This window comes from Atractosteus spatula, chromosome 7, assembly GCF_055471065.1.
Source record: "Atractosteus spatula isolate fAtrSpa1 chromosome 7, fAtrSpa1.hap1, whole genome shotgun sequence".
In the NCBI taxonomy this organism is placed as follows: Eukaryota; Metazoa; Chordata; class Actinopteri; order Semionotiformes; family Lepisosteidae; genus Atractosteus; species Atractosteus spatula.
The window spans coordinates 8578157-8590540 of record NC_142712.1 but is presented as its reverse complement, the minus strand read 5'-3'; the positions used below and the strand labels follow the sequence as shown (position 1 = coordinate 8590540).

Genomic DNA, 12384 nt, shown 5'->3' with positions numbered 1-12384 from the left:
AGCCAGCAGAGATCAACTCGTAAGCGATCAGCAGCAGCAGCGGGTTATCATTAACAAGCGCCGCCGCACGAGTTAACACACCTGCAATTGCTCTACCGTGCGGCACGCCGGGTTATTTACAGTATACCATTCTAACCTGCTTCCCGTCGCTCGGTATTGAGTTAACTTTTCATGAGCTCTACCTAGCGTTTCTCTACCTTTTTTTGCCTTCCTGGAATTTTGGACTACACCTTTTGCCTTCGGACTACGGATCTCGCCTTGCCCATCGGATTGTTTGCTATCAGTGTCTATACCGGATTTACTACCGCTCTCTATTTTCGGCCTCGATTCTGTCTCACGTTTTGGATTGTTCGCTTACTACCTCCCCACGACTCCTGCATCTGCATTGGATCCTTTTCACCTCTTCAGAGCAGCGTTACATGTCTAATCCTATCATTCAGCATGTGTCTGAGTCACCTTTTTCTTTGGTGTGAATACATTTTTCTTTCTTTGAAATTATGTAACCCAGGGTAAATCACAAAACAATATCAGCACTAAATGGTTCCCTTCTCCAGTTACCAGCTAAAGGATCCTCAAGCCACAATTAGACAGCTATGATAGGATGTCAAGGCCATATGACACAATGACCTGCCACCTCGCATGTACTGATAACGCTGATCACATATAGCACCAGTCCTCAAGCCAGAATGGACTTTTGTCAATGACATGTTGGATAACATTGTGTGAGGTTATGACAGGTTGGGAGCAGATGTATTCAAAAGATCATCATTCAATGGCGGACTTTAATTAGTGCAAATCTTTTCAAAGAGCATATTAATTGCACCCCCACTACACATTATTAGGAGGGGCAATATCATCAAATGCTGGTATCCATGGGAAAAAAAGGCTGCTAGAAAAATTCCAGAGAATATATACATGACTGAATGTATAGTAATAGCACATGCCAGGTTTGCTGGCAACTGACCCCCAAAAAGCATGCAATATTCTGCTGCTAAATCTCAGCTTTTTTCAGTGTCTGCTTCTTTATCTATGCTACTATTATCAGAAGGTTCTTTTCCCAAGCACCAAATTTGTTCTCCTTTCTTTTCCTAGAAGGACCTGACTTGTACCACACTTGTTACAATGTTCAGTGCCTTTGGAAGTTCATTTAATAACAGCACAATACAAATCAACACGAGAATAAAATTGTCCTATTCTCTCCTGAAGATTTTCCAGACAGAAAAAAAAATCAAATTAAAGTAGATAATGGGCTAGAGTTGCAGGGACAAACATCTTTATTAAAAAGCAAGAGGTTTCTTTTGTATGAGCTGCTGTTTTTGCTATTTTTTTGGCAAGTCTTACTTCAGGTGTTTTTTTTTTCCCCACAAGAGAACATTTTTCTGCATACTTACTTTCCCAGTGCAAAGCACTCCAATTTCACTGTTACTCCTTTGGCAGCAGTAGCTATGAGAGGAAAATGCACCTCGATTTTTGGCTCATACTCTCCCATTATACCTGAGAATAAAAATGCAACAAAAAATAAATAAGAAATTGTTAGAAATCCAAAACACGTACAAGTACAGTGGAGATAAGGTTCATACACATACAGTATGCTGTATTTTGTTGAGATGCAGATTAATGAAGCTCTACAACAGTTAGAAGCACCTGCAATTTACACACAATAGTACTACTGCACACTTCTGCAGATCTGAAGGCACCATTTTAATTATTAGCTGATAGTGTACAACACAAACTGCTGTGGTATACGATATGCAGCACCTGGAGTACTGTGGTGTCAAAAAGCCTGCAGAGGCACAACTCTTCTGGCTGGCAGTTATATCACACTAAATCATTCAGCTAATGAGCCTGCCTGTTATTCACACTATCTGCGTCTGCTGACTCTGAGAATTCCATCTTGTTGTCTCTTACCATTGGCTCAGATGAACACAAGCTCATTAATAATGTGTGTTAAGAGATACTCCGGTTCAGACTAGGGGAGTTGCCTGTTTGTGATCCTTCAATAAATGAGTCAAGTTGCTTTCCAGAAAGAGCTTTTCTTTACATACTGTATGGCTTTGTCATTTTAAAAAGGTCCCACTTCAAAGGTTTCAAACTGGTCCTGAAGACACAAATTTAAACAATTTATACCTTAGTAGAATACTCAGTAACTTTCATTGCTTTTGGAGTTGATTTTTCTTGTCATTGTTTTCATGGTGTGCAATCATGGACCTGAAGCAAATCTCAGAAGGAAGTAAACAACTTGCTTCTACTCAGGTGAACATCTGTTCAATAATAACTCCCATTCCATGTAATTTGTGCAATAGCACAACTGCCAAACTTGTAGATTTTATCTTTGGATTTGTTATTTCCTATTTGAAACCGTTTGCTAAAGAAAAAAAAACTATCAAAGCAGATTATAAATACAAAGATGCTAGTAATAAAAATGTGATGTGTATAAAAAGTGGATGTGTATAGAATTAGCCTCTCATCCAAGCCTATTACAGTTAACCAGTCTCCACTTGTCATTTTTAGCTGACAGACAACACAAATGTCCCTAAGGCAGAACTGTCTCCCTTCTTCAGTAATCTGTTGGACACTTACATGAATTCACAGCATTGCAGGAAAAGTTCTGTAAGTGGATCCTGGTGCTGAGGTATGGCTGTTTACTCTTAATGAAGCTTAAAGTGATGCATGCTCTGCATCTATTGAACACCATGCAAACCAACCTCTTATCTAAAATAATGTTAGAATTGGCCTACAGAAACCAAAATGAGCAGAGACAGAGACAACATTTTACAAGGATAGTACAGTATATGCAGCATGACAAAACCTAATTGACCCCATTAAATACAGCACTGGAAAAATGCCATGTCAGTAGTAGTTTTCTGTAAGTCTTAGCAGGAGGATATGCTTCCATTTACTGTCATGTTTTTTTAAAAAAAATCAGTATATCCATTTTGAAGCAAGCAATCATATCATTTGGCATTGTTCAAATAAACAGTCCTGGCGTATAATGTGCCACTGCATTGGAGCCAGTCTTTCTTCTTTCAGAGGCCTGTTGGAATTATGATAATGAATAAGATGAGATTGATGCTTATTATTTTTCCTGTAAAAATACAGCACAACTTCTTATGCACATACATTTGATGTAAAATACGTCAGTAAACAATTCCAAAATTGCTTACTTTTTCCATTATTCCATTGTCCATCTAAGCATCACACAGTTGTCAAACTGGTTGTCTAAATCCTTAATTGCCAAGTGCATGTTCTTCACAGTCTACAACACTCCAGTACTTACTGTACAGTTATCAGTGTATCATGTACAGTATTACACACGGTTAACATTGACGTTGCCATCAAATTAATTTCATTTTCATCAATGAAGCAAATGTGTGATATAAGCATAGTGTGTCCTGTGTCACTGGAAACACATGATTGCATTGATTTGATGTAGTTTTTGTATCATTTAATTTTGTCATTTTTTCCATTTACAAGCTCCAGTGTCTATCATTGTTTCACAGTAAATCCAGTAAAAGTTCAATACAGGGAGGTTTTAAAATGTATTTTTTCAATGCAAATTTCACCTTTCCAGTCCCCTTCTTTAAAGCAAGTGTTAAAGATTTCTACTTTCACAAATTCAAAGAAAGATTTAGTATTAAACTAGTTTAGAATGTAACACATTCACATAACATTATTCACAGAAGGCACAGGAATTCTGATAGGAAAACTAACATGAAAATAACTTACCTAAATACATACTTATTCTCACAACTACTGTACATTCAGCACATTTATTGATGAAAAAGAAACTAATAACAGGTTTTCATACAGAATGCACATATCTAGTTCTTATGTATTCAAATTAACTTAATTACCTCAATTGTAAACATATATTGAGATTTTCTATTTTTTTGCATTTCCATTTTCTCTAAAACAGATGTTGTAGATGTACTGTAGGAGGACTTCACTAATTAAAAAGAAAAGCTTTTAAACTAATTCTGGAGAATGTATCCATTGTTTCAGGTATGGTTTTCACATCAGCAGTCTAATGTAACTTAGAGACTGAAATACATTTCAATCTGGTAGTCATTAGTGGGAAACACTGCTTTTTAATGCAGACTTTTAAAGTATATACAAAAAAGGCAACTGATGTACACTGTGAAAAGAAGTTATTTTGCATCTCTAAATACTGTAAAATGATACATAATATTGCAGTGAATTTCACACATAAAAGATTAACTACTGTGTCCTGTTATTTTTGGCTTAAAAATTGCCTTGTCCTATTCTTACCAAGATTACCTCCACTGATAGCTTTTGGAAAATACAAATCTGTCTTTTCTGTGACAAATTTAAATTGTATTAGTAAATGTTTCTAGTTCTGCCCTGCCCTTCCATACAACATATTGACCAAGTTCCATCATTTTTCAATTTAAACATATTTATAAATAAATATATTTAACAGCAAGTAAAAAAAAAATATATATAACTCTTCAAACCTTTACAGCGTGTCATACATGTTTTTACCTTCACTTTACAGAGCTTATCTTACACTTCATGTTGAACCTGAAGATTTTGCACCACACTACGTGGTGGGACGTGGGAAATAAATATGCTAAAACGTTGCAGATTCATACAACAAACAGTTGTTTGATATAGCAGGACATTAAGACTGCTCTAGTAATCTGTGTCAACTATAAACTTGTATGCCCTTCAGTTTGAGTTAATTATAATGCAGCAAATTCTAATAGCACCATTTTAAAAAGAAATTATTGGCAATTTCTCTCTGAAAGGCTAATAAAGTTTTACAGTCTGTGCCTGTCTACACCGCTGGAATTCTAATGGCAACCACAGAAGAGCACCTTTCATTCGAACCATTTTTTAGCTTTGGCTATGCAGCATCAACGTATGCATAAATGTTTAGGAGCTGAGAACAGCAGAAATGTTCATGTTGGGGAATCATGCAGCACTGGCTAAGTGTAGTTAAAGCTCAACAGCCAGTTGTGATGGAAAGTAAAGTACCTGTACCTCTCTCCACAGCAAACAGCGTCAATATAGCTATGGGGTCATACAATCTTATTTTCAGATTATTTGCCTATTGACCACATTTCTTCAATTATCTTCAATTTCTTCAATTTGAACTGCAGATAAACGTTGTTGGTTGCATACTTCTCTGATTGGTTAAAAAAATCCATTAATCACTTGTGACAGTGACAGTGACAGTGAATGAGTGTGTTATTATATTTTACATGCTAAGCTGCAAGTGTCAAAAAATGAACTTAGAAAAAAGAAAACTTCAATCTGCACAGTATGTAATTTTAAATATAAACACCATTAATGATAATGAAATGAATACAATGATATACAATCCATCTATATTTTAAAAAATGAATATAATTGTTTTAAATGACAAATGTTTTGAATTAAGTTTAAATTAACAGCAGCATAATCAACAGCTCTAGCAAACTGTTAGTTAAAGATGCATTTCTTACGCTCAGGATTAGTACAAACAAACCTCATAGTTTTTAAAAACAGAGTTTGAGTTACAGCAGGACACATGTAAACTTGCGACAGTAACAGTTTTTATTTACAGTTTAATAATGCACAAAGGCACACAATGTAAGTATGGGATTTACCATATTGCAATGAACAAGACCCAGCCCCGTTATGAGAGACCCACCTTAACCGAGAGAAGAAGCAATGTCATATAAAACTTGTAGGGCATTTTTTTTCTCAAGGCTTTTGCATAAGAATGCAAAGGAGAAGCAAGACTGGTTAATAGGCACGTATAATACCATATTGGCCTCTATTTCCCTTGTGGGCAAAATGCCCATTACACAAGTCAAACCTGCTCCATTGTCTTCTAAGGATAAAACCTAATAAATATTTTCTGCATATTTCTGCAAATATGTGTGCTATCATTTAATTAACATTTTTGAAGCCTCATACATTGAGCAAATTCCAGTGTTCTTTGCAGTATTTAGATCAACCTCATCTGCTTTACTGCAGATACCTTTTCCCTGTTATTTATTGTCACTGTACCTGACTCTCATTACAGATATAGGCTTGTTAAAAGATTTAGTTATTTGGAGCTTTCACAAATGAAAGGCACAACACAATTCTGTATGGTAATGCCTTTTGCAGCTAGCTAGGTCTCCCAGAGGAGAGCTTCTTGCAGTGGGAGAGAGGTTATGTAAATGGTGAGGAATATAAAAGAATGCTGGAGGGGACATGATTCTATTGTAGCAAATAAAGGCAGAATTCCCTGTGAGGATACTGTAAAGGCAACTGGAGTTGTTTGGGATTCATTTCACAAGCACATTGGGAATGCCATTTAAAGGGCTCTGTAACATTGTCATTGACAAGCACCTGCAGGACAGATGATGGACCATTCTCTCTGTAATCAGATGAAAAGCTCTGAAATAAACCCTGTATTTGATCTTTACAGAAAGAATACCATCTCAGCTCCTTAGAGAATATTGCAAAAGAGCAAAATTCCAAATAGACTGGACTAATGATTCTATTTCTATGCTGACAAGGTGCTCCCCTGTTCTATGAAACATTCTAAGCTAATTATTATTTGTTTTCTTAGCTGATGTTCTTAGAGTGGCTTACCAAATGCATATGACAACACATAAAGTAAATACAAAAAATAAATAATTCAAACACAATAAAAAGCTGAAAAATAAGTAAAAATACAAATGACAAGAAAAACAGGCACATTACAGATGCAATGCCTGTGTAGTGCAGAGAAGATGGAAAAAATGTCCATCAAGCAACAAACAGCATGAAAGTAAAAGCAGTGATTGCAGTAAAGAAGGGATACTACTGAGCAGAAATGGTTGGTGGTACAAGATAATGTATCACAACACCTACTGTACTGTATTTAAACAGGTGTGGAAATGGAGAGGAGGAAGAGTCTGGAGTTACTGGTAGCTAACAAGTGTTTTATAGGGAGCAAATGGAGGGATTGGTGCAGTTCTGTGGCTTCAGAGAAAAGAAGAAGGTAAAAAGACCTGGCTAGCATCAGAATTCAGAATGAGTAAGAGAGGGTTAGTAGCACTGGCTAGGAAGGCCATGGAGTTATTGACCAGGAAGAAGTCACAGAAGTGAGAAATATGATGTGACACAGAAGAAAGATTCAAGAATAAGGAAGAAGGGGAGAGGGGGTTGGAGTCCATTGCAATAGAGATGGAGAGGTCAAATGAAGAGGCAGAAGAAAGGAAGAAAAGGATGTCAGATGTGTAGAGATGTGTAAGTTTAAGATGATGGTAATGCTGGGTGACAGGCATCAATGTGGGAGCAGACAAGGGTATCAGAGAGAGTAGAAGAAAAGACAATTTGAGCATCATCCATATAGAAGTGGTATGAAAATTGTAGCAGGAGAACAGAAGTCTCAGAGGGTGGGGGTTAAGAAAGAATAGCAGAGGCCCAGCAGAGAGCCTTGTGGAACACCAGTAAAGAGTGAATGAGGTTCAGAGAGCAAGCTGTGCCACAAGATCCAGGAAATGTGATCAGAAACATAGCATGAGAACCAGGAGATTATTGGGTCAGTACATGTTGACAGCAAGGTAATATGATCCCTGATGTGAAAGGCAGTAAAGAGGTCAAGGCGGATTAAAAGAGATGAGAGTTAAGCAGTGTGAGCTAACTGAAGGACATCAGAAACTGAGAGAAGAGCAGTTTCAAGAGAGTGCTGGACAATTTAGATTTGTTGGTCATCTAGCAAAAAATACGATAGTAAGCATGGTAAATGAGAGTTGGCACTGTAAAGCATAGTGTTGGAGGTAATTCGACCTCTATTTAGTGGCTTTGATCACATTTTACTTTGCAGACATACACTTTATGTTTGCAGCTTATCATTTACACAAATAACTTACTAGTTTTGAGGACCTAGAAAACCTTATAAACAAGAGTCAACCTTGCTTTTCAAGCAATAATCTGAACATTTGAACATTTACCTTTTATAGCAGTTATTTCTTTCATTTGAATGGTATCACTAATGTAATATCATTTTGGCAGAGAACCATAAACTGTAGTTTGCTTTTGTGTTGGCTTCAAAAATGGAACCAATCAGTGCAATCAAGTAATTGATACCAAACATATTGTAACGCTTACGGCCGACAGGTACTGTGTAAGAGCCGGCGTACCAGAGCAGGTGACATCACCGCCCTTCCCTGTGATAGCAGGACTACAGCTACTGGGCTGTGGAGAGATCTCTCTTTAGCTCACGGGGCTAGGTCGCTGCAGAGAGACGCGGAAGTCCCGGGTTCGAGCCCCGGACGGTGTGGGACTGACCTGAGGCGGCAAGGGCGCCCGCCTGAGCCCCCGTTGCGTTACATTGGTGTCAGAAGCGGGGTGGGATAGCCCTTCGCCGGGGACGGTGATTTAAGCGGGGGAGAGTGTAACGCTTACGGCCGACAGGTACTGTGTAAGAGCCGGCGTACGAGAGCAGGTGACGTCACCGCCCTTCCCTGTGATAGCAGGACTACAGCTACTGGGCTGTAGAGAGATCTCTCTTTAGCTCACGGGGCTAGGTCGCTGCAGAGAGACGGGGAAGTCCCGGGTTCGAGCCCCGGACGGTGTGGGACCGACCTGATGCGGCAAGGGCGCCTGCCTGAGCCCCCGTTGCGTTACAATATCATTGCTCAGAATAATCCTCAGTCTTAAACAAAGTTTGAAAAACTGTCTCACGTCAAACAGAATGAGCACACTGTTAATTATTAGTAATATAATAGGAGCAGTGTTAATATAACCATAATCAACAAAACAGACTCCAGACCACAGGCTAGATATTTTACAGTACTTTGGAAGAGCTGAAGACAGCTTCTGAAGAGGCAACAAAGGGCAAGCCCTTTCAATAATGAGTTCACTTCATTTTGCTTTAGAAGAACTACAGTATGAGCATCTGCGAGAATTGTAAGGTGTTTTTAAAAGTTGTGAAAACTGGCCCAAATGAATGTCAGAACCTCACCGTCTGCTTTCAGTGTCAGTGGTGTTGGTGGGCTCAGGACCCTCGCATTCGTCACTGTGTTCTTCACCAGACAGATGTAGCTGCCAACGTCTGAGGGCTGAACTTTGGAGATGTAGAGATTTCCAGTTTCCTGGGAGATGAATCGCCTGCTATCCTCTGCCACAAATGAGGGGAACTCATTAAAAACCCAGCTATATGTGATCTCTGAAAGAACAAAAAAAGAACAGAGAAAGGTCGCATTGTTCTCTTGTAATACTTTATACTGTATATTTAATGAGTTATTCTGGTATAGGAAGGTACCTGATACCCAATTTAAATAAAGTTTTATGTACCTAACTGTTATAAAGCTTTTTGGCCTTTTTATTTAATTGTATTTCATTTAAGTAAAATAATCTAGAATAAAAGTAATGGAATAATAATATAAAAAAAACAGCATGATAAATTTCTCCATCTTCCATTCCAGTCCCTGAACTGCCTACTTAGTTCTGCTCTCCCATCTCTCTTCCTACTCCCTCTCACACCTCTCAGACAGAGTATAAGTGTTAGTCAGAAGGTCAGTGTCCACTAGCAGCTGAGTAAGCTCCCCTAGTCATTTAAAACTTGAGGCAGAGTTAGTCTCTTAGTACATGGTTAACACCATGGATATTGTGTACATAATATCAATACTCTGTTCCAATCCACTAAAATCATATATATGTAGTCAGTTTTGTTTTAAGGTGGTGACTATCATCTGAATAGCGAATAGTCTGTAAAACAAGAGTGTCAGTCCTGCAATCAGTGTGTCAGGGCAGTGTCTGCTGTAATAACAGTGGAACTGTATGACAAATATGTGCCTCTCTACACAGACAGAATCTGTCTCTCTGCAGTACAGTCACCAGCCATCCCAAAATCTACCTGAACAGCAGAATATCAGTAAGTCAGTGTTGTTAATGCTCAGTGACATAGATTGGCTACAAAATACAGTTTGCTTTACAATCCAGTCCTGCCTCTCTCAACCTTCTTGTTAAGATGAACTGGGATCTATTTCATGGTTAAATTGCTGATTTTTGCTCCTAATCTTTCTGAATTACAGGGTTCTGGTGAGTAAACCCTGGGAATGTACTGTGAAGGGAATTAATACCATGAACAATTGTGTGGGATGGGGTGGGGGGTGGGGTTGTCATTTTGGCAATTATTTTTCACTAATATTATTAAAAATGTTAAAACATCTTTCAGTACAGAAGTCTTCAAAAGACAATTAAACAGATATACAATCCAAGCAGTAAAACAAACTGAGCACCATAATATTAATCATTATCTACAGCATTTTTTGTTCTTCAGATAACCTCTTGGAGATTAGTCTTGAAGAATAACATTATATTAACAACAGTTACAACAATGCTATATAGCATAACTCCACAGCAATAATAATTATACATAAAAAAATTATGCTGGATAAATACTCTTTATGTTATTGATTTGAAATTGATATCTCTAAAAATACTACTCTGCTTTTAGAAAAGAGTCTGGAAACCTGCTTTAGGTAAATCAGTTTGCTGAAGGCAAATGACACAATTGTGTGTCCTACTTTATCACACAGTACAACAGAAATGAAGTGTAGTGTCAAGGCCAGCTGATTCAGAGGATGACATTTTGACAAAAAAAGATCATCATTAATTGTGTCTGCTTAACTCCAAGCTGAAGTCAATTTGCCTGAAGCTAGATGGCAGCATTATGAATACCAGAAAATATGTCAACAGAATATCAGGTGAAGAAAATTAAGTCCTACAGCACTGACTTGTCATCTGTCAAGTGTTCCAGGTTTCATTAGATATAAAATTAAGAAAACTGGCAGCAGTATAAAATAACAGGCAATCTTCAAAGTTAGAATGCCTAAGGAGTCCTTGAAAGATTAAAGAGTAGAAGGAAACATCACTGTGGACATCAACTTCAATATACAGGGACTGCACTATAGAAGACATTTCATACTAACCCCTAATTTAAGAATACAGAATATGATAAATGCAGAGGATTGGTGAGTTCGGAATGGTTCTATTCTGTGCCTGTCATACAGTATTTAACATCATCCATCAATATTACATTCAAACCTTTTCACATTTTAGCTGAATTGCAAAACAAAGTCTTCCACTGAATGGTTGAAAGGTTAAAAAACTAGGTTTATTAACCAGTATCTAGTTTGTATATTTGATGTAAAGACACTCACTCTTCTCTCCTGAATATTACAAGAACATTCTATTGGAAAATAGCATATCCTTCTCTACATATACAGTAATTCCGTAAGTATAATCTCAAGATATACTGTACATGTCACATATATTGAAAAATACATTGTTAAGATGGTTCTCATTTAATTTTTTAAAAGATTAAAAGAATGTAACTTGTCATTCATAGTAGAAAGATACCACATCAATTCAAACATAGAAAGCTAAATATTGTCAGAAGTTTTAGTATTTAGACTGCATTGCTGGGATATTTTGGGAGAAAGCTCCAAACATGACTAAATACCCGCTCCAATGGTGTGGCCGTGAGCCAAGATGGCTGCCTGTTATTGAGAAAAGCTGCAGAATGAGGTATAGTTGGTCTAAATAAAACATTGGCACTTGGAATGAGCTGGATTCCATATGAGGGAAAGATGCTATCAAGACAGACTCTGTGTAATTCACCACTCCTCTGGGCTAATTGAGAGATTTAGTCCAGACCACTATCTTGAGCTTCAGGCCTGGCTCAACTGATGCATTATGAATATATTAAAAGCAAAATGCATCATTCAGTAATTTTAAGGTAAAACTGTGGTTGCAATAATCTTTTTTTCATATTCCAAACAGAATATATTGAACCTTTAGATGAAGGTATAATAATGTTGATAAATTGCATGAGGATACTGATTTTGATGGCTTCCAGCCCCAGTCGTCAAGCAGTGAGCTGTCTGGGGCAGCTATGAATATTTATCTTATAAACAAAACTCCTTTTGTTTCTCTTGTTTGGGAATGCTCCTAATTAACTGTCAGAAGATTTTAATTACAATAGTGCCTTTTTAGTCTTGTCCCTTTATTGTTTAAATTGGGGTTCCTCAGGGATCTGACTTTGACATATCAGTTCTATTATTAACCAAGATAGTTATCCACAAAAATTCTCTGATGGCTTAAAAAGTCTAAAGCTGATTTCCTTATGGAATTAAAAACCTGTCTTGATAGTTTTCTGAATGCATGTTCTATACTAAGCACAACATATTCTCTAACAACACAAGTGTTTACTTCAAAGAAGGAAAAAACTGCTGCTGTGACAAGGCAGCTCTGATGAATCAGTACCAGTTTTAGTATTGCTCATTCTTAACTGTAATTTTATAATATTACCTTGTTTCTTCAGTTAAACACTGTTTCCCACTGTAAATTGTTCCAGTCTAAGTTATCATTTACATGTTGAAATCATTAATC

General features: G+C 37.4%; 1 protein-coding gene across 1 annotated transcript in view; it reads right to left on the bottom strand.

Moving 5' to 3' along the window:
• Nucleotides 1–12384, bottom strand: part of cntn5 (contactin 5) — a 197733-nt gene that overhangs the window by 52362 nt on the left and 132987 nt on the right. The window contains exons 7-8 of the mRNA XM_088920592.1: nucleotides 8951–9154; nucleotides 1392–1494 (exon numbers count right to left, since the gene is read on the bottom strand). Of these exons, the coding sequence (XP_088776718.1) occupies nucleotides 1392–1494; nucleotides 8951–9154 (307 nt within the window). The remainder of the gene's footprint in view (nucleotides 1–1391; nucleotides 1495–8950; nucleotides 9155–12384) is intronic.